The sequence below is a fragment of the Crocodylus siamensis genome, chromosome 1 (genome assembly GCF_052110815.1).
Source record: "Crocodylus siamensis isolate JL-2025a chromosome 1, ASM5211081v1, whole genome shotgun sequence".
NCBI classification, from domain to species: Eukaryota; Metazoa; Chordata; order Crocodylia; family Crocodylidae; genus Crocodylus; species Crocodylus siamensis.
In genome coordinates this window covers 181576110-181597043 of record NC_143395.1, presented here as the reverse complement: position 1 = coordinate 181597043, position 20934 = coordinate 181576110, and the positions used below count along the sequence as shown (strand labels likewise).

The window sequence follows — 20934 nt, the reverse complement described above, 5'->3', positions numbered from 1 at the left end:
GCTGGTATAGGGCTCCTGGAAGGAAGTCAGCAGGGTGGGGAGCCCTAAGTGAAGCCCACATACACCTCCCCCCACCTGCCCTGGCTCCACTCCAGCTGTGCTGCAGGGAGCAAGTGTGTGTGTCGGGGGGGGGCATCATCTTAGTGCCCCCTGGCAAAAATAGAAGTTGGTGCTTATGCTTGGAACACCATATGTTGGGAAAGAAAGGCAGCCTTTTACCTTGATTTAAAAGCACTTTGAGCTACAGCCCAGTTGAACATTCTGCTGCTAGTTCCCTCCACATAGGACCTATTTTGAGGTAGCAACTGGGAAGATATATGGTGGTATGTGGTTTCAACCTCCATAACAAAGAGCTAGGAACATTTCTTGCAGTGAGGAGAAGTAAGAAACTGATTTTACCAGTGTACACAGCAAACAATATTGGAACACTGTGTCTAGTTTTGATGTCAACATTTTAAAAAGGACACTGGAAAGCTGAAGAAAAGCCAAAAATTGATTTTAGGGCTGGAGGAAATACCTAACACTAAAAGATTTTAAAAGCATAATATGCTTAGCTTATAAAAAGAAAGTTGCAAAGTGATCTGATTGCAGGATACAAATACTAATACGAACAAGAATTTTTACCATGGCATATTTCACATTTCTGCAAGACAGTATTTTTCCTGAGTGAAATCACTGAAAAGTCCATTTAAGATTGACCAAAATGGAATTAAAAAAAAAAAAAAAAAAAAGACTGGTTCTAGTTCCCTGGACTCCAAGGCCGCCATGGACCCTGTGAGCTCAATGCACAGGAATCCAGGAGCACAGGAAGTCTGGACTGCCAAACAGCAACAATCCTGTAAATTAATTCCACTACCAGCATCTTAAAGTGTCAGTTTTCTTCTTATAGTCAATCCTTATTCAAAATTAAATGAATGAGAGGAGAAAGGGAAATCCTATGAAAGCTTATCCCCCTATATTCCCTCCTTTCTCACTATTAACTATTAACTATTGACTGGGGGGGGGGAGTTGAGGTGGAGACAGGGCTGTAGCTTGATGGTACTGCTGCCATAATTCTCTGAACTACTTATCAGCGTAACAAAATGGTGTCAAATTATATGGTTTATAATTAAAATAAGATCTTAGCACCCTCCTTTTCACTCTGAGGAGTCAGGAGTGGGAGGAATACAAGTCAAGAGAAGTTAAACTAATTTAAATGGTGGATTACAGTACTGTCACATGCTCAGAGGGGGCCTGCCAAGGGGCCTCCAAATTACAGTCCAGAGGCTATTTATCTCAAACCAAGGCTTTCCAACTGGCAGATCACAAGGGGTTAAACTGTAGCTCCAGGCATCCAGCCAGCCGCTGCTCCCCCCATTACTCCAGCTGAAGCAGCAGTTGGGGGCTCAAGGCTCCCTCTCCCTGCCCCTACCTCAAGAAGTGGAGTACAGCAGTCTTCAGAGCTGGGGAGCCCACAGCCCAGGGTGCCTGAGTGGCATGGTACAGCAGGTGAGCTAGTAGACAGAAAGTGAAGGGTGAGTTCTGGTATCTAAGTACTCAGTACAACAAGGGAGTGGGGAGAGTGCTTGAGCACGCAATGCTGCAAAAGAACAGGCTGCAGCAGCTCATGTGGGGCATGGAGACCAGTGGGGAGGCACAGAGAACAGCAGGGAGAGATGCATGGTGCAGTGGGGAGGTGCAGGGTGCAACTGTGGAGGGGTGCAGAGTTCAGCAGGGTGGGGGGGAATACCTGGGCACCTATGGAAGCAGGGGGGTATGGGGAGCAGCAACAGAGGGGTGCCTGAGTGCAGTAGGGAGGCATGGAGAGCAGCTGTGGGAAGCAACAACATGGGATGCACAGGTGTACAGTGCAGCAGTGGGGGGCTGGACGGAGCTGTATGGGGATATGCAGCCCCTGGGACTCATGGCCTCTGCTGGTGGGGCCCCTGAGAGGCATGCAGCCCCTGGCCACTTATAAAGTGGACAGCCCTGATCTAAGATCACAGTATCACCTGTAGGGCAAGTCTTGAAGCACACCAACTTTGCTAGGTGTACATCTGAGACTTGATTGTCTAATAAAATAGGAAAATCCTCATGCCTAGTTTGTGCAGTGGAAAATACAAAGGAATCTGAAGGAAGGCAACCCCATGCCCCTCTGGGGGTTTTTTTAAACTAATTAGCATGTGTTTTTACTTCAGTGCTATAGGTTTCCTCAATGGACACTTGTCATAAACTTATAATGACACTTCTCCTCCTGCCACATTTCCTGACTGAAAGTTCCTAACTGGCTTCAAATTTATACTGATATCCTAATTTTAAAAGATGAATTGTGAGGTCTAAAACTGTACCCAATCTAGTTCATTTCAGTTCAAGGACAACTCCCAACCCATACTTCCGCACATCACTTACTACTATAGTGTAGCAGAACCTCTGTATACTCCAGCAGCCTCAATTGCAGTAAAAGCACTTAAACGGTGACATCCTCTGGGCTGGACAGAAAACACTAGTTAAGGGTATGGTAAGCAAAATCAGTTTTAAAACTTTAGTAGTGAACATTCAGAATCTTAGTTATTCACATGACCTTGTACAGCTGGACGGGCATACAGGAACCTGTGCTTGGTAGTTATATGGTACATAGGTGGTATATGTTGACACAGTCGAAGACATGCAGTTAGTAACATGGGGCACCTATACATGTGACAGAGCTCTGCTCCAACACGCTGCTAGAGTGCATTAATTAGCATGCTCCAGCAGCCTGTGTCACGTGTATTCAGCATCCCCGTGTTTCAAAATGGCAGCAGGGGTGCTTTAACTGAAGGTCAAACGAGCTTTAGTTAAAGTGCCCCCCCTGCCATTACAAAGCACAGGATGCTGAATGCACACGATGCTGACAATGCTTTAATTACAGCAGCTCTAATTAAATGCCCCACCCTGGAGCACATGTATAGACACCCACTGCCTATACTAGCTTGGGGCAGGGGTATTAAGAAATTCCAATGCCGTGATATAATAGGAAGAGAGGTAAAAACTTGGCACATGGTAACCACATCAGTACAGAGTTGTAAAGTGGCTAGACATTCTAAACCAGCGGATTTAGTATGCGGTGTATAATTGCTGAGGTAGTGAAGAGTCAAAGACAATAAAAGTATTTGTTGATTAATAGCATGTGTAATACACTTGGATCAAGGTGTAAAGTTCATCTCTTTATTTAGGTTTTGATTGAGAAAGATGACATTGGGTCTGGTGGTCTGTAGTCTAGATTGTCAATTGGGATTATTTCCAAATTAAAAAAAAAAAAAAATCAAGTGTTTAATCCACACTCCCTTTATTCCTTTGAAAATCTCCTCTTATGAGTTTGTTTATTCTTAGCTATGCATATCACTTAAAGTTCTTCACTCCAGTGGATGCCACTGAACAAATCGTAAGAAGTAATAAACTGTTGATGCAACAGGAGCACTTCCTAGGCAAGTCCCTTAACCACTAGCCTACCAGAGAAAACATGGATGTTTCCTCCTTGTCCTACTCCTCTGTCAAGCAATTGTATAGAGCTATGAGGAGGCACATTGTTTGTCTCCATGTATAAAGACTCAGATAGGGTTTATGTTGGAATATCAGGCCATAGCTGAATCAAGCTGTATCTGCATCTCAGCCACATTCAGGACATCATTCTGGATTGCTTCTAAACATTAAAAGTAGCTCAAATTCCTCATCAGGGAATCTTCACCAGCCAAAATGGAGATGCATAACAAACCTAGGCATTTTTGTGGCTGTTAAGGAAGGTAGAATATGGGTGCACTTAGTGACTTAGATACCTAAAAGCAGCGGAAGTGCCACTTCAATGTTCTGCAGATGGAACATGATGTGAAGTTGCTGTCTCACCTGAAAGCATGGGAATTTTTTCCCCACCTGAACCTGAAGATGGTTACACAATAGTAAATCCTCACCGTACAAGACAACCCCCGGTTAGCGCTCTTAATTGGTTCCTGAAAAAACAAATGTTAAGTGAAACCAAAATATCTGACAACCCAAGATGTCAGACTGCAGTTGTTTTTAATGACCTAAGATGGCAACCTCAAGCATTATAATAAAACTTGCTAAGTGAAATCAGGTATCAATTTAAAATGAGTGTTATAGAGAAATAGCACTAAGCAAAACCACATTAAGCGGAGGTTGCCTGTACATTCATGCAGACTTGCTGAAAGCTATTGGTTTATCTAACACTAAACATTTCTTGTTTTACATAGCTCTCTTTCACACTGCTCCTCTCAAGTTAAACCTGTATTTTACATAGTGCTTCTAAAAACAAACTTCTGGAGTACAACCCAGAAACACAATAGAAACATAAGTGGCATTTCCTACATTTGTGGTTAGTTATAAGAAACAACCTGAAGTACCCTTTCTTTACCCGGGTTGTTATTTCTGTAATTGCAGTGTTTGTTTATTGTCAAAGAACTTAGTACAACACATTTAGATGAAAAATATTGTTTATTTTTAAAGAACACAGTACAACATATTTAACATTTAATATTTAACATGGAGCGAAGAAAAAGGCAAGTGTCAACATAATAATGACAATTGAACCGAATTCACTGCATCCAAAATGGAGTGGTACCAATTTGTTATCTGAGAAGCAAAGTAATCCCAGTCAATGGACGCTCCCAAAAAGGGTCAAGGGAAAAATAACCCATCTATAATTTTCCTTGGGTGGTATTCAGTGATTTTGGAAGGTTTAGAGTAGATAGGACCAGCCATTCTCAAGTTATAAGTGAACGTACATACATACACTTCATTTTATATATATAGATTACAAATCACACAATAGTTTATTACTTTACAATGCTTCTATTTTCCAATTCTGGTTGAGAATTTCAAGACATAACCAAGATAGAATTGTAGAGTATATTAAAGAGTAAGAAGTGAAACTTTTCGAACAGTAACAACTTTTTATGAATTAACGCTTTAAACTAGCTAGTTGGACAAGAACTGGAAACAGCTGAGAAAGACTGAGTAAATTTATATTTCAGTGTTCAAGGTTTTTCTTAAATGATTCAGGGCACTATAAAGTTTTATATTAATTCAAAATTAATTGAATGGATTATTTTTGAAAGTGAGAGTTGTCTGTCTGGAATATAACCTCTCCAGTACTTAGTGCTGCACATGTATGAAATATGAAGACAGTGCTAGAAATAAGTTAATAGTACAAACTAGGGATGTTTAAATAACACAGTATATCCTGTCTACTGACATGTGCTTTACTGGTTAGTTCTCAAGTATCTACTGGTGACTACTGAAGAGGATATTCTTAACATTCTCATCAGTACTCAAAGCCTAGATTTATCTCCTAATCCTACCAGCAACACATTTCAACAGCCACTTACAAATTCAGAGACACTAGAGTCCATATCATTTCCCCAAACACACAGCGGTCTATTTTGGAGTCTACTCTTCTTGCACTACTATTTCAGATTGTTGCTTAACAAACAGCACCACTGTGCGAATTCATTATCTTTGATTCTTAGAATACTCTGTCAGAGCAATGTGCTCCATCAGTATACTTTGCCAGCATGGATAAAAAGCCAGCAGCTTGCCTGTAAATTTTTTGATTTATTTATTTATTTGATTGATTGTTAGGAGACAAGGCCACTAAATGTACTTGTTCCTAAGTGCTAAATCTACATCAGAGACACACCTTCACATCTGATTCCTTCAAAGGAATCTTTCACCACTGCTCTAGAATTGTGAAGACATCCAAAGTTACTCTGACCCTTAGCACTTTAATAGTTGTAGCTTCCAGCCTTCCAGCTGAGGATATAAACACAACTGCCTTATCAATTAATCTGCTCCTTAACTGTCAAAAAGGATTACTGCTGTGTGACACTTGTTTCTCTCATTTTTCTATAACCACACAGTCCTTGGGGAAGTTATTTCCTTTCGAAATTTCCTGGCGTTCGTAGCCCAGAGTGTGTCAGGGACAGTGGTGCCAACTCCATGAAACTTATCAAACTGCGATTTCTGCCCCTGCTGTCCAAGGTCTTGCTGGAGGACTAAGCTGAGAGCAAATTACACATTTTCATGTATTATGATGCCCAATATTGGGAAATTTCCAGCTTTTCCCTAAACCCAAATATTACAATAAATTACCTCTGTGCCCATTCCCAAGCCCAGAAATGAATTATACACCCAACTCCCCCTCCTCCTACCCAGGTCAGATACTGCAGGGGTACAGGGGGCAGAGGTAGAAGCAGGCTCATTTTTCACGAGAGTGGAGGAGAGCGGTGAACAGATTTGCTGGGCTCCTTTTGCTCCCTGCTTCTCTCCAACCCCCTTTATGGGAAAGGTGTCTACATGCCCTGTAATAAAACAGGCAACAAGAAGATACTTCCCTTCAAGACAATCTCACAGGAACAAAAAAATGCAGGGCTTAGTAATATATTAGGGCCACGTCATGTGGGGCACTTAGCACATGTTAAATGCACTTGAAACTTGAACATCTATGCCTTCAAGGAAGATAACAAGTGTTATATCATATATTGTAGCAAAGTTACAGCTTTTGCAGTGAGGAGTGGCTCTAGATAGAAAATTCGGGTTGTAAGGGACCTCAGGAAGTCATCAAGTCCAAACCCCTGCTCAAAGCAGGACTATCTAACTAGATCATTCCAGCCAGGACTTTGTTGAGCCAGGCCTTGAAAACCTCCAGGATGGAGATTCCACCTCCTCTCTAGGTAATCCGTTCCAGTGCTTCATCACCCTCCTAGTGAGAAAGTTTTTCCTAACATCCAACCTAAACTTCCCTTGCTGCAACTTGAGACCGTTGCTCCTTGATCTGTCATCTGTCACCACTGAGAAGAGTCTAGCTCCATCCTCTCTATAACCACCCTTCAGGTAGTTAAAGGCTGCAATCAAATCCTCCCCACCCCCAGTCTTCTCTTCTGCAGACTAAATAAGCTCAGCTCTCTTAGCCTCTCCTCATAAATCATGTGCCCCAGAAATTCTAAAAGGTAGCAATTATTTAAATACCATAACATTTCTGTAACATACTTGACATATGGTAAAATCCAGAGCTGGATTTTTTCTCCAAGTGAATGTAAGGGCCCGATCACATGTTCACTCCTAACAGTTGCAAATCGTTAGACTGCTATGATGTCTTAAAGTTTGTACCTGTTAGGGTGGTGTCACACATTTACTTGCAACAGCTGAAAATTATTGGAATGTAATTATCAATCAAAATTAGTACCTGTTAGGAAAAACCCTTACCTGAAACCAACACTTGCACTTTAACTACTTAGTAAGCATTAAACTGAATGTGATGTCACCCTAATATGACAAGTGTACTACAACAGCACACAACTCAATCAAGGCATGGCTATATTTCGACTTCTATAACTTAGGGAAAAAAGGCTTCAACTCAATCAAGGCATGGCTATATTTCAACTTCTATAACTTAGGGAAAAAAGGCTTCAATTTATTACAGCACATGCAAAATTAACAGGCCCCAATCCAGCAAGCATTTTGTGTGCACTTAACTTTATGTAAATGACTGGCCCCAATGAATTCAAAAGGAATATTTGAGTGCTTTAGCTAAACACAAGGGTAAACATTTGCAGGGGCCATAATTTTCTCAGTTTTACAGCCTCTTCCCCTACCCCTAACCTGTGAGCTAGTAGTTATGTGGATATCAACTGAACAAGAACTGCAGGCCATAGGTAAAGACAGTCTGAAAGAAAGGGCTGCTTTTTATAAGTCTTCAGATTTTAAAATTAAACATTAAAAACTCACCTTAAAAAGCGTCACAGTGATTTCAATGTTTTCTGGAACAGGCCATACCACCACACCCCGGTATGGATTTTTGATTCCAGGTTGCCAACTATGAGTCTGAAGGAAGATAAGAAACAAGCTGTCACACTCCATTATAAAAAGGCTTGTGTTACGATGCATATGTATACGTACTGCTCATTAGCTCCAAAAAGACAGTGTTCGTAAAACTATGATTCTGTTAAACACAATACAAGGCACAATTAAGAACAGAAGGAAGTAAATTTGCAATACTAATGGAAGTTATGGACTCAGACAAGACTCAGTCCCACACAATGCTCTGGCCCTGAACCCACAAAGTATTTAAACACAGTGCTTAGCTGAAGACCAGAAAGCTCAGCATCTTGAAGGATCAAGTCCATAAAAACAGGGAACAGAGATTTCTTAACATATCTAGATAGTGGAAATTATTAGAAGTGGCTACTCATTAGAAACCTGGTAAAAGACTTGGATCTTGTCTGCATTTAAACAAAAATTTGGACTGTGAACAGGTGCAAATTTAAAATGCAACAATTATTCCTCAATAACAATGTACAAACAGTCTTATTCTGGATAAAAATGCTTTAGTCCAGATTATTTTAATCTATTCTGAGGAGCAGGGTCACTTATTCCTAAGTGTCTACTGTGGCACTGTCCTGGAACAACTATTTCTTGTGTACACAGACCCCATCTCTAAAAACTTGAATAAACATTCCAATACATGGGCAGCCACATATCTGGCATTAAAACAGGGAATCCTGTGAAACATAAGCATCAGAATCTGGTCAGTGAGGAGGAAAACTTTAGGTAACTGGAAATGCAAGTGAGGGACAGATGCTAATAAGAGCAACTGCTGAGCAGCACGGCCATTCTTAAACATCCGTTATTTCCATTTTGAGAAAAATTTACAACATAGGCATTGCTAACGGGAATTAAATGTACTGAGCAGATCGTTGATTTAAGTATTCTTTTCAACACCCAGCACTACCACCCAGGACTATCTGTATTTACTCAAATACGTGAAAAAACTCCCCACCCCCCGCCCAATTAGCCTGGGGGAAGGAGCCTGCCACCTTATAATCACATAAGAAAATCTCACTAAATACACTGTCTATAATCAGACTGCTGCCAAAAGTACCAGCAATGGAAACCAACTATGAAGTAGATTAAATGCAGCTGACACAGCATGACTACAAAACACATGGCCTACATTGGGCAAACAGGCAGATGGGAACCTACCACAAGGATAGATTAGTGTAGCGCATCTGAAAAAGATGTATGGTGGGACCTATTAAGCACAGTCTCGGTCACCAACTCTCTCAAGTCAAGGTAAACTGCATACATTTTGACAACTTCTTCACTCCCACAGCTGAGCTACACCTTTCTTTCCTATTATCAATTATTCCCATTTCTTCACCAACCTTAAATGCCTGGCAAACATCCCCAAACAGGCCCCAACCAGTTCACCCAGAATCCCTCTGTCAACCCCCTCTCTGAACCTGGCATATATTAGTGTGGCCCCACCCTCCATGAGGTGGGACCAGACCAAGTTGCCCTGGTCTTCTGCATATACATTTTTTGAGCATCATAGGACTCATGACATGAACACCAAGTTCCAGTTGTAAGCAGGGGGCTAACTAGCACATAGATTAGGGATAGGCAACGTTTTTGGCCGCATTGCCAAAACCTCCCACAATATATACCTTGTAAGGTGCCAGAGTGCTGGCATGCCACCGAAAGAAAACCAGAGCAGGGGATACATGGCAGAACATACTGCATATTAATATAGTTAATAATCATAAACATTGCTTTTTAAGGGTCAATACCAGGTTTTCTAAAAATTCAAAACCTGATGACATTAAATAAAACTTCAGATACTACCTTTGTTTTTGTGTATTTTTTTTTGTTAATTGTGTTGCAATGAGAGAGAGAAAAAAAGAAGAGAAAAAGAGGAGAGATAAAGAAAGGAAAACAGTAAAAAAAGAGAAAAAGAAAAAAGTGAAAAAGGAGAGGAGAGAAAAAAGAGAAAGAGGTAAAGAAAAAAGAAAAGAAAGAAAAAAGCAAAAGGAGACAAAAATGGGGTGAGAGAAAAAGATAGAAAAAAGAGACGAGAAAGGAGGGAGAAACGAGAAAGAAAAAAGGAGAGGAAAAAAAGAAGAGAGAGAAAGAGAAAAAGAGGAGACAAAAAGAGAGAGGAAAAAAAGGAAAAAGAAAGAGGATGTGTCCCTTGCTGCCCACGTCTCCCACCACTACCAGCTGTGGCTTGGGCCTGCTGGTCCAGGGCAGCGTCCGGCAGAGGGAGGCAGCGACACCTCAGCAGCAGCCGCTGCTCAGGCCTCCCTGAGGGACCCAGAGCAGGAGGAGCCTGGACCCAGGGCTGGGAGGAAGGGGCCAGCCAGGGCTCAGGCAGACGGATGCCTCATCCCATGTGGGCAGGGCCAGCACTGGGATGTCTGCCGCTGGGGTTGGGTGGCACAGGGAGAAGCAGGCATGGGAGGAGGTGCTATGGGCAGGCTGAAGCAGCTGGGCCCTTGGGAAGGCGGCAGCCAGAGGAGAACAGGGGCTGCCCCAGGGCTCTTCAGACTCAGGCTGCAGCAGGTGGGCAGAGGCATCCAGTGGCACCCAAGGTGGGGCCTGGCCCAGCACAGCGCATGCAGCTTCGTGGGGATGAGGCGCAGCCGCCCTGCCCGGCCAGGGCAGGACACCAGGCTCAGGGGGCTTCTAGCTTGGCCTCTGTATGCGCTGGACACAGCATGCACAGGGCAGAGTCCCCTGGGCCACAATGGGAGCCCCCTGGGCTCTGGGAACATCCACTGCAGGTGGCAGTTGGGGCCGAGCTGGCCAGGAGACTGCAGTCCAGCGACTCTGCACAGCACCTGTGCCAACTCCAGCCCCTTGAGCGGAGCTGCGGGTAGACAAGGCTGAGCCCTGAGTAGGCCAGAGCAGCTGTGGTGGCTGTTCCTGGGAGCTCCCACAGCCAGGCCCTTGCGCTGGGGGTGACTCCACCTTGCTCACGCTGTGCCCAATGCACAGGGAGACCAGAAGCACCCCCCCAAGCCTGGTGTCCTGTCCCAGCCTGGCAGTGCCCTCTTGTAGGCAGGGCAGCTGCACCCTATCCCTGCAGAGCTGTGCGAGCTGGGTCAGGCTCCACCTCAAATGCCATGAAGCACACCCACCCACCACGCCCTGAGCCTATGGAGGCCTGGAGCGGCCCCCACTTCCGCCCAGCCCTTGCCTTCATAAGGGCACAGCTGGGTGCCACAGTGCCTTCCCCCATGACTGCTTCAATCCATGCTGCCTGGCCCCAGCTCCAAGTGCCCAGCCCCAGCACCCGGCACCCCAATTCTGCCCACACCAGGATGGGACAAGGTGTCCATCTGCCCCTAACCCTGGCTGGACCCAGGGCTCACCCACCTGCTGGAAGCCTCCAGCGCAGCTGCCCTGCACAGTGCCTGCCCAAGCCCCAGGCCTGACCACCCCCCACCTCCCTCAAGCTCCCACGGTCAATGGAACAGATTGCATCCCTGTCTGTGTTCTCCTGACTCTGTCCCCAGTGCCTGCTGCAGCGCTGGGACCTGCGACTGCTCAGGAGAGTCCACAGTAGTAACATAAAACAGAATTTTATGCAATTTCTTTGCATGCTTCCTGACATGCTGGGGAAAATATCTCTGTGTGCCACTAATTGACATGCATGCCAGAGGTTGCCAATCCCTGATACAGATCCTTTGTGGTGGCTATCTGGAGTGCACACAAAAACTAAACAATGCTGAGCTGTGAGATCACCATGGCATGAAATGCTGTTGACTGATGAGGACTAGCTCAATGAACTATATCTGGCATTTTTGACCTTTTTAAAGGAGTGCACCCCTTCTGGTGCATACACTTTTTGTAGTGTACCCCCTTCCAGCCTGGGGAGTGGGGAGGAGGGCTGACGGCCAGCCAGCAAGCTGTGCTGATGGCTGACCGGATGCAAAGCTGGCAATGAGGAGTGGTGAATGGTGGCGGTGCGGGTGTGTGGAAGTGGCACGCGGGTGCAGCGCAGAGTGGTGAATGGTGGCAGCAGGGGGGCAGGGAGCTTGCACGCGGCGGTCACTGCCGCCATTCACCACTCCATGCCACCACCACACGCCGCTTCCCCGTGCAGCCACACATATCCCCTGGGGCTGTCCTAAGTACCCCAGGGGTACACATACCTCTGGTTGACAACTCCAGAAATATGTGGCAAATCATGAGCCTTTGTCCTTGGACTAATATGCATAGCTTGTACTACAGATAAGTAGGTGCCAAAGTGCTGCTTAAAACTGCACCTGTGAACTGGATGACCTGTGCTAAAACTTGCAGCAGTTTCAAAAAAGGTAACATTCATCAATTCCGGATTAATTAAGTGTATGGGTATTGTGCGCTAATCGCTACAGCGCATGTTTAATTTCAAGTTTATTATTTTCAAATTTGTTCATCACTTCCATGTGTTCAGGGAAAGCAGGGTCTAACAGTAAGGAAAGGGGAAAGGGGCTGCAGGAAGAAGAATTTATAGAGGCAAAGGGTCTACCTGACCCCCCCCCCCCCCCATTTACTTTCCCTGCTGCAGCAATGGGAAAGGGACAAATTTCAAGGCAATTCTCCAATAATTAGATTCTATATCTGAAATATCATAACACATTTATCAGTTTTACACACACAGGATCTAAATATTGGAGTGTCATCTTATAATCAGGGTCATCTTCTATTCAAGTAAATATGATACTAGTGTACATGTATACTGCTTCTGCGGGTGGTTACACCCAAGTATGACTACCCAGATTACAGCCACATATCTGAAGATAGGATGCAGTTAAGAATGAATTAAATTTCTGTAGCCCCCTCTAGTATGATGACAGCAATTATTCTCCACTGCCCTGAATTTAAGCAGGAATGCATCTAGCATTCCAATGACAATTGGCAGCATCATCATTCATTTGTGCAGTCCACGCAGATCCTTACATATCCAGCTGGGCTATGAATAGGAACTAGTGTTGCAGCTTTAGGACATGAGAAGTTGCTTTTCTGCCTGCATTACAGGTGGCCTCTTTAGCTTTCCTGTTTCTGTTTGGTTTGCTGACAACTGTGGAGTCCCAGCAGCTGTCACTAGTAGTAAAGAAAATGAAAAAAATCAAGGGACAGAGAGAAGGATGGAAGGGTAGGAAAAAGACTTAAGGAGAAAGTGGGGAGATGAAGGTGTTGGTAGGATCTAGCTCACTGTCTATATTAGCCAAAAGATATTTATCTTAGCAGATATACATTACACTTTCCTATTTTTATTCACTTCCACAACATTCTCAGTGGACTGCCAATGTTTTCAATCCTTGCAATTTCATTACAAGTTTTGTACTGTTTAGTATTTTTCTTGAAAGACCCAGTTTCCAGCTGGTAAGCCTGTTGTGGGGGAAGGGGTGAGGGAACAAGCGTGGGGAGGGAACAGATCGACGCCCTCGTAGTGACAGAGGGAGTAGGGCTGGGGCAGGGGCAGGAACTGCAAAGCCAGGGTGGGGGCAGGATGGAGCCATGAGTGGCTCGTCCGGAGAGTGTGTGTGGAGTGGGGGGAAGGGCAGCTGCTGCATATATCCCAGGAGGGCATGGGGGATGCATGCCCCTGGATCTGTGCAAGGCAAGGGTCAGCTGCCACTGCAGGGTGTGGCACCAGGCTCTTCCCGGTGGGGGGTTGGGCTGGGCTAGGCTGTGCTCGGGGAGGGCAGCAGCAGTGCTGGGAGGGGCTTACTTGGGGCTGCAGCCACCCCAAAATTCACCGTAGCCCCTACCAGTGCCACTGCCCCAAGCACAGCTTGGTTCAGCCTGCACTGAAAACTGCCCCGGCCCCAGCCCACAGCATCAACCCACCCTCACCCTGCACAGATCCAAGGGCGTGCACCCCCATGCCCTCCCAGGGTGTGCACAGTGGCAGGAGCTGCCATTCCCTCCCCATGCCCCCCAGACAAGCCACTAGTTGTCCTGTCCTGCACTCTGCACCATTCTGGCTTTGCAGTGCCTGCCCTTGTCCCAGCCCCACTCCCTCCCTCACCGCTGGGGCCTCGATCTGCCCCCACTCCTTCCCTCACAACAGACTTACCAGCTGGAGCTGCTGCTCTCCATGCTGCCAGGCTGTGCTTCTTGCCACCTGCATGCTGTGCTGCACCTGTGCACATGCATGGGGCATTTATCAGCCACATCATCCAAAAAAAGCCAACTGCCGATACTTTCAGTTTTCCTTATATCAGTGCCAATCCAATATGGGACTGATGTATCAGTGTACATCTAGTATCTAGCTAGGTAAGAATCTCAGTCTTCATTATAACAAGGAAGTTTATAGCCCTCACGGTTACAGGTTAAAGCTAGAAAATGTGATACCTGAGAACCCTAAAAGTTGAGAGAAACCAGAAGTCAAGTAAAGGGAACTAAGAACCTATTATTTTAAATCCTATGAAAATTCAACCACTCTTATCATTATGGGGAGGCACTGAAATCACAATTTTTGAAAACTTAAGGTTTACAATTCTAGTTCTATCTTTACCCTGTAAATACATTTTATATAAACAACTGAAATATGCATTCAGCAATGCATCTAAAATCCAAATACAGAGGTCTTTACCAACCACCTGCCCCCATCATCTCAGTGAATAAAGCAGCATAAAAATGCAGTCTTAAAAAAAAGACACATTATTGCTACCTAACATGCAAAAGTATATTATCAAAAGCAGCCAATGAGAAATTAAAACTGCTCCCCAATGAGCATTTAATTATAAAAGTTTTTCCCCAATTAGGTAGATGTTATTAAATCTTCATTGGTTTTGAGAACAGAGTGTTGTATCACACAAGCAATATGACAGATAAAGATAACCTCAGAAGTGTACTCCTGCATTGGTAGGAAACATAGGAGTCAACACAAAGATGGCTATTAATTACCCTGAAGAGTATTATGACAACACTGCATGTTACAGACCAAGAGCCCTTTCATTTTTGCATGCTTAAGGATACAGCATCTACTGAGTCGATTTTAAACATCTGACACCTCAAGGCCATTGCTTTGGCATCTGAGCAAGATTTTGCTAGCTACCTGTTGTAGACTTGCTAGCAATTCCACTACTATTCCCTACCCCCATGTTCTGGATCCTGACCAGCTTCTCTTTAACCACTGGCAACTGATTTCAATAGAATGCTTTTGCTCTGCAATTCTCACCTCCCCACTTCCCAACAATGTTGTATTTTCCATTACCTAGATTTCTTCTTCCCCTACTGCTTTTTGCTGGTACCTTCCCTTTCTGTGTATTTCTCATTGCTCTAGGGCAGTGATGCTCAACCTTTTTGCCCAGCAAGCCAAATGGGAATTCCATGATCCATCTACTGGCTGGATTTGACTGATGGTCCTGAGCTGGCACCTGAGGCCAGCACCACAGGGCCCCATCTGGCCACACGAAGGAGGACAAGGTGCAGCCTGCCCCCAACCCAGCCTGCAGGAAGAACCCAGTCCGCTAGGTCTGGCCCTCTAGGGGGAAGAAGGAGGAAGGAGACTTGACATGCCTCCAACCTGACCTTGGGGGAGGTGGGGAGGAAGGTGCTATGGCCTGGCTCTAATCCACCAGGGGCTAAGAATTTGGGAATTTAGCAATGAGGGAAGGTGGCCATATTAACTGCCACTGTTCTCCTGCTGCCAAAATATCCTGACCAATGGGGAGTCCTGTGGGTCAGATGCCAGGGCTGTGGGCTGCATATGGCCCACGGACCAGAGGTTGAGCACCCCTGCTCTTGGGCAATGATTCTCAACCAAGATGCTGCAACACCCTGGGAGTGCCACGAAATCCCATTCAGGTGGCCATGAGGTGCCACACAATATTAACATTGTTAGGTGCACAAACACTTACACAGGATTCAGAAGAAAAATGAAGAGATTTCAAATACGAATCCAGACGGTCAAGCACATCCTGACCTGTTGTGATCTTTGAAGTCTTTGTAACACAAGAATCATTCTATTATTGTTCTATAGTCAAAGACTGAATGAAAGCTAAGGCTGTCTAAGGAAGGGTTAGGCGGGGTACAATTTGTTGATGAGTGCCCATGGGATGAAAGTGCCTGGTGGGCAGGATCCAGCCCATGGGCCATATTCTGCCTGCCCCTGCCCTAAAATGATCCAAAAGACTGACCTAAAAACAGACCAGCATTTCCTACCCAGAGTTTTAACATATATCTGCTACTTAAAAAAAAAAAAATTTAAAAAAAAAAATCTACCCACATCTTGACATTATACAAAGAAAGCTGGAGATTACAATCCAACCCAATTTCTGCTTAGGTTATGAGGGTACTCAATACATCAATCTGCTTATCCATAAATGAAGAAAATATATTTTAAGACAGCTAAAAGACAGGATCACCTGTCTTATCAATAGCTCTTCAGTAAAGATATTTTGAATGAAAAATTGATGAGCTTAGAATAGCAGCATCTAACTTGTGACCCTTGATTCTCTAAAACAGTGATGCTCAACCAAGGTCCTGCAAGAATCTTTTAAGGATATTACAGAGTGCTGTACAATATTAGCACCATTAGATACTAATAGTAAACATCTCTACATAATTCACAAAATAAACCCAGAGATTTCTAATAGCATCAGAAACACCTCAACCAGGTCTTTCTAAGGCCTTTGCAACAGAAAACTATTAATTTATCTGTAGTCAAAAGACAACTGAAAAATAAGAGCTGGCATTTTCCAAGGGGTGCCCTGAACCTAAGGGCCTTGTTACACAGTCATTTTGGGTGGCTTCTGGAGCTCTTAACACCTGGAATGTTTGCACATTAACACATTAAACTGGGTTTAAGTGCTCCTAATGTGGCTTAAAGTTACACCACTCCAGGGCAGGTTTCCCTTGGATCCATGCTACACAGCTTCTACTGCACTAAGGTGTAGCCACTCTAGGCTACACCTCAGTACAGCGACAGAGCTGACCTGAGTAAGCTGTGGGGCCCAGGGCAAATCAGCCTGTGCGGGGCCCCACCCCAACTCTGATCCCATGGGCCCCGGGGCCCGGGGGAGGATAGTGAGTGGCTGGACGCAGAGCCACTACTCCGCCTAGCTCCGTGGGGCCCATCAAAGCACAGGGCCCATAGCAGTTACCCCGATTCGCCCCACCCCAAGGACAGCCCTGTGCAACAGTTCCCAATCAGTGGTCTAGCAGTCTGCCTAGGCTTCCAGTGCCTCTTGCCACCTTCCCATGCCATTCCTAGGTGGCTGCAGGAGCCTGCTGAAGGCAGAAACTGTGAGAAGCTCAATTCTTTTTTTTGGCGGAGACTATCCACCTCTCCTGCGGCTGGGGGGTGAGCTGCTGGAAGGCGGAGCGGACCCTGAGCTGCAGGGAAACCTGGTCCTTCCCTCTGCAGCACCCTCTGGGTGCAACTGAGAAGAACAATTACACCAAAAAAGCCAGTTTAGCCCCAACATGAAGCATGCTCATTCACTTTCTGGGAATGATGCACATAGAGTTCAAGCCCCACACAGAATCAGTGAGCATCGTCAGTTCAAATGTAAGCTTTGGGGAATTATTCTGGCAGCTTATAACAAACTGAACAGCTCTGAAGTGCAATTTTTCAGAGGCTGATAGTTTGACTAAATTTGTGAGCATTTTCATAGGAACAGCAAAAAAAGGCACCTTCCTCACACCAGGACATGCTCTCTGTATAAACTACAACTCTCTCCCCCAAGCCATGGAGGCGTTTGATCTTCCTAACGAAATGGTTCTAAATATATAATTTTTACCTTAGGCTACACAATATTTTCCCTACTTGCAATTATAGGACATGGCTGAACTATTTGTCCTGCAACTTGCAAAATAATTCAACTGGAGGCAAATATCCAGTGGTAAAATTTCAACCCAAATATTTATAATTATAAATTTAAAATGAATTAAAATGAAATTAAAAATGGAATTAAAATGCATTTTAAACGGCAATTAAAAATGTGGTCTCATATTGGAAAACGTTAAGCAACCAAATGATAGGCAGTGTTACCAGCTCTGCCTATAAGAATGCAAGATGTATTTGTCTGGTGAGCTTGAAAAGTTACAAGACATGTTTCTGATTTTGAAAAAAGAAGAAAGAGAAAGGGCAACTTGTTCTCAAGTAAATCTGAGGTTCATCTAACTCTCTCCCAAATCTAGCAAGACTGTGGAGCTTCATCATCTGTAATAAATTTCAGTCAGGCACACAAGTTAAAACTGCCCAATTACACAGATATACAATCTTTTTGACATGTCTATATAGATCAGGGGTGGGCAATTACTTTGGGCAGAGGACTGCTTAACAAGTTTTGGCAAGCTGTCGGGGGCTGCATAGGTAGCCACGCCCCTTTACAGTTGCCCTGCCCCCTAGTCACCATATAAGGACTAGAAGTCAGGCCCGCTAACCCCTAACCTTTGCCACCAGAAGTCCTGCCCCTTGCCCACCAGAAATACTGTTTTTGAGAGAGGGATTACCAGCCTAGTGATCAATGGGAAACTGGGTGACAGCAACCACAAGCTGATCACCTTCATCATCTGCCGTAAAGCTGGCAAGTCAGTCAGCAACACAGAAGTCCTTGACTTCAGGAAAGCCGACTTTAAAAAGCTCAGGAGGCTTGTCAGTGAGGTCCTAAGGGACCATGACCCCAGGGAGAGAGGAGTTCAAGAACAGTGGTTGCTTCTCAAGGGAGCAATCCTCAATGCACAAGCTAATTCTATTCCATCTCAGAGGAAAGGCAGCAGGAGGGCACAGCAGCCCCCCTGGCTCTCCAGGGACCTAGCAGACCTCCTGAGGCTAAAAAGAAATGCCTACAAAGGATGGAGGATGGGATTCAACTCCAAGGAGGATTATTCTGTGCTGGTACGGTCCTGCAGGGAGCAAACCAGGAAAGCCAAGGTTGCAACTGAAACCCAACTAGCTTCGAGCATCAAGAACAATAACAAGTCCTTTTGCAGATATGTGGGGAGCCGGAGGAAAAGCAAGGGCAACACTGGACACCTGCTGAACCAGATGGGTCAACTGACAACTGACGCCCAGGAAAAAGCCAACCTATTATATGGGTACTTTGAGTCGGTCTTTCATCAGTCCCATGGAACGCCCATGCTCGCTCTGAGACAGGGAGGTCTGGGTGAGGGAGATCCCCTGCCCTCCATCAATGCTGACCTCGTGAAGGAACATGTTGAGAGGCTGGATACCTTCGAGTCAGCCAGCCCTGACAATCTACACCCCAGGGTACTCAAGGAGCTGGCGAGTGTCATAGCCCAGCCTCTGGCATAGATCTTTGAAAACTCCTGGAGCTCTGGTGTAGTGCCCGAAGACTGGAAGAAGGCCAATATGTGGTGCCCATCTTCAAGAAAGGGAGGAAAGTGGATCCAGCTAACCATAGGTCCATCAGCCTGACTTCTATCCGTGGAAGATCTTAGAAAAGTTTATTAACAGAGACCATCCTTAATGGACTGGTCGACGCCAACATCCTGAGGGATAGCCAGCACAGGTTTGTTGCGGGTAGGTCTTGCATAACCAATCTCATTTCCTTCTATGACCAGGTGACCTATCACCTGGACAAGGGAGAAGAGATTGATGTCATATATCTTGACTTCAAAAAAAAGCCTTCAATCTGGTATCCCACGATCACCTCTTGGCAAAACTGGCCAATTGTGGCCTTGGGTCCACCACGATCCACTGGCTGGAAAATTGGCTCCGTGGTCAGACCCAGAGGGTAGTAATTGATGGAAGTCACTCATCATGGTGTCCTGTGACCCGTGGGGTCCCCCAAGGCTCTGTTCTTGGACCCATATTGTTCAACATCTTCATTAATGATGGGAACATTGGAGTCAGAAGCAGACTGGCCAAGTTCACCGATGACACCAAACTTTTGGGCAGAGCATCCACACCAGAAGACAGGCAGGTGATCCAGGCTGACCTGGACAGGCTCAGCAAATGAGCAGATGAGAGCCTGATGGTGTTTAACACCAAAAAATGCAAGGTTCTCCACCTTGGGAAGGAAAACCTGCAGCATCCTTATAGGCTCGGCAGTGCTACGTTGGCCAGCACTACGGAAGAAAGAGACTTGGGGGTCATCACTGACCACAAGATGAACATGAGCCTGCAATGTGATGCTGCGGCTACTAAAGCAACCGAAACGCTGGCTTGCATCCATAGATGCTTCTCAAGCAAATCCCAGGACGTCATTCTCCCCCTGTACTCAGCCTTGGTGAGGCCGCAGCTGGAATACTGCATCCAGTTTTGGGCTCCACAATTCAAAAAGGATGTGGAGAAGCCTGAGAGAGTCCAGAGAAGAGCCACATGCATGATCAGAGGTCAGGAAAGCAGACCTTACAATGACAGGCTGAGAGCCATGGGGCTCTTTAGCCTGGAAAAGCGTAGGCTCAGGGGTGATTTGATGGCCACCTATAAGTTTATCAGGGTTGACCACCAGGATCTGGGGGAACGTTTGTTCACCAGAGCGCCCCAAGGGACGACTAGGTTGAACGGTCACAAACTCCTGCAAGACCGTTTCAGGCTGGACATAAGGAAGAATTTCTTTACTGTCTGAGCCCCCAAGGTCTGGAACAGCCTGCCATCAGAGGTGGTTCAAGCACCTACATTGAACACCTTCAAGAGCAAATTGGATGCTTATCTTGCTGGGATCCTATGACCTCAGCTGACTTCCTGCCCTTTGGGCAGGGGGCTGGACTTGTTGATCTCCGGTCCTTTCCAGCCCTAATGTGTATGAAATCTATGAAATCTTAGAACCAGAAAAAAAAAACAAATCAGACACTAAAAAGCAAAACACCTACTATAGCATATTTTAATTACATTACAAAAAATATTTGTCATGATTTGTGTTTGTGTACTGTATACAGAAGGGACTGCATAATTACCCATAACCAAAGTCTCACTTTTGTATTGTGTGGGGGGATGAGAGATGTGTGTATGGTGGGGGGGGAGGTGTGGGGCGCAACAGAATACGTTGGGTGTGGGTATATGTATAAGTTTGTGGGAGAAGGGTGTGGGTGTGGTTTGTGGGGTGCAGGGCCCCCCCCACACGGTGCACAGCTCTGCTGCCAGCAGCAGCAGTAGGTAGAGCAGGTAGGAGTGGGGGGCACAGGCACTGGCCCTTGGTGGGGTGCAGCTCCAGACAGTGC

At 45.4% G+C, this 20934-nt stretch overlaps 1 protein-coding gene across 10 annotated transcripts in view; it reads right to left on the bottom strand.

Annotated features, from left to right (window-relative positions):
* EHBP1 (EH domain binding protein 1) overlaps positions 1–20934 on the bottom strand; it is a 334112-nt gene that overhangs the window by 259969 nt on the left and 53209 nt on the right. For all 10 annotated transcript variants that reach the window (XM_090050445.1, XM_090050452.1, XM_090050433.1 and 7 more), the window contains exon 4: positions 7756–7851. In XM_090050445.1, the coding sequence (XP_089906571.1) occupies positions 7756–7851 (96 nt within the window). The remainder of the gene's footprint in view (positions 1–7755; positions 7852–20934) is intronic.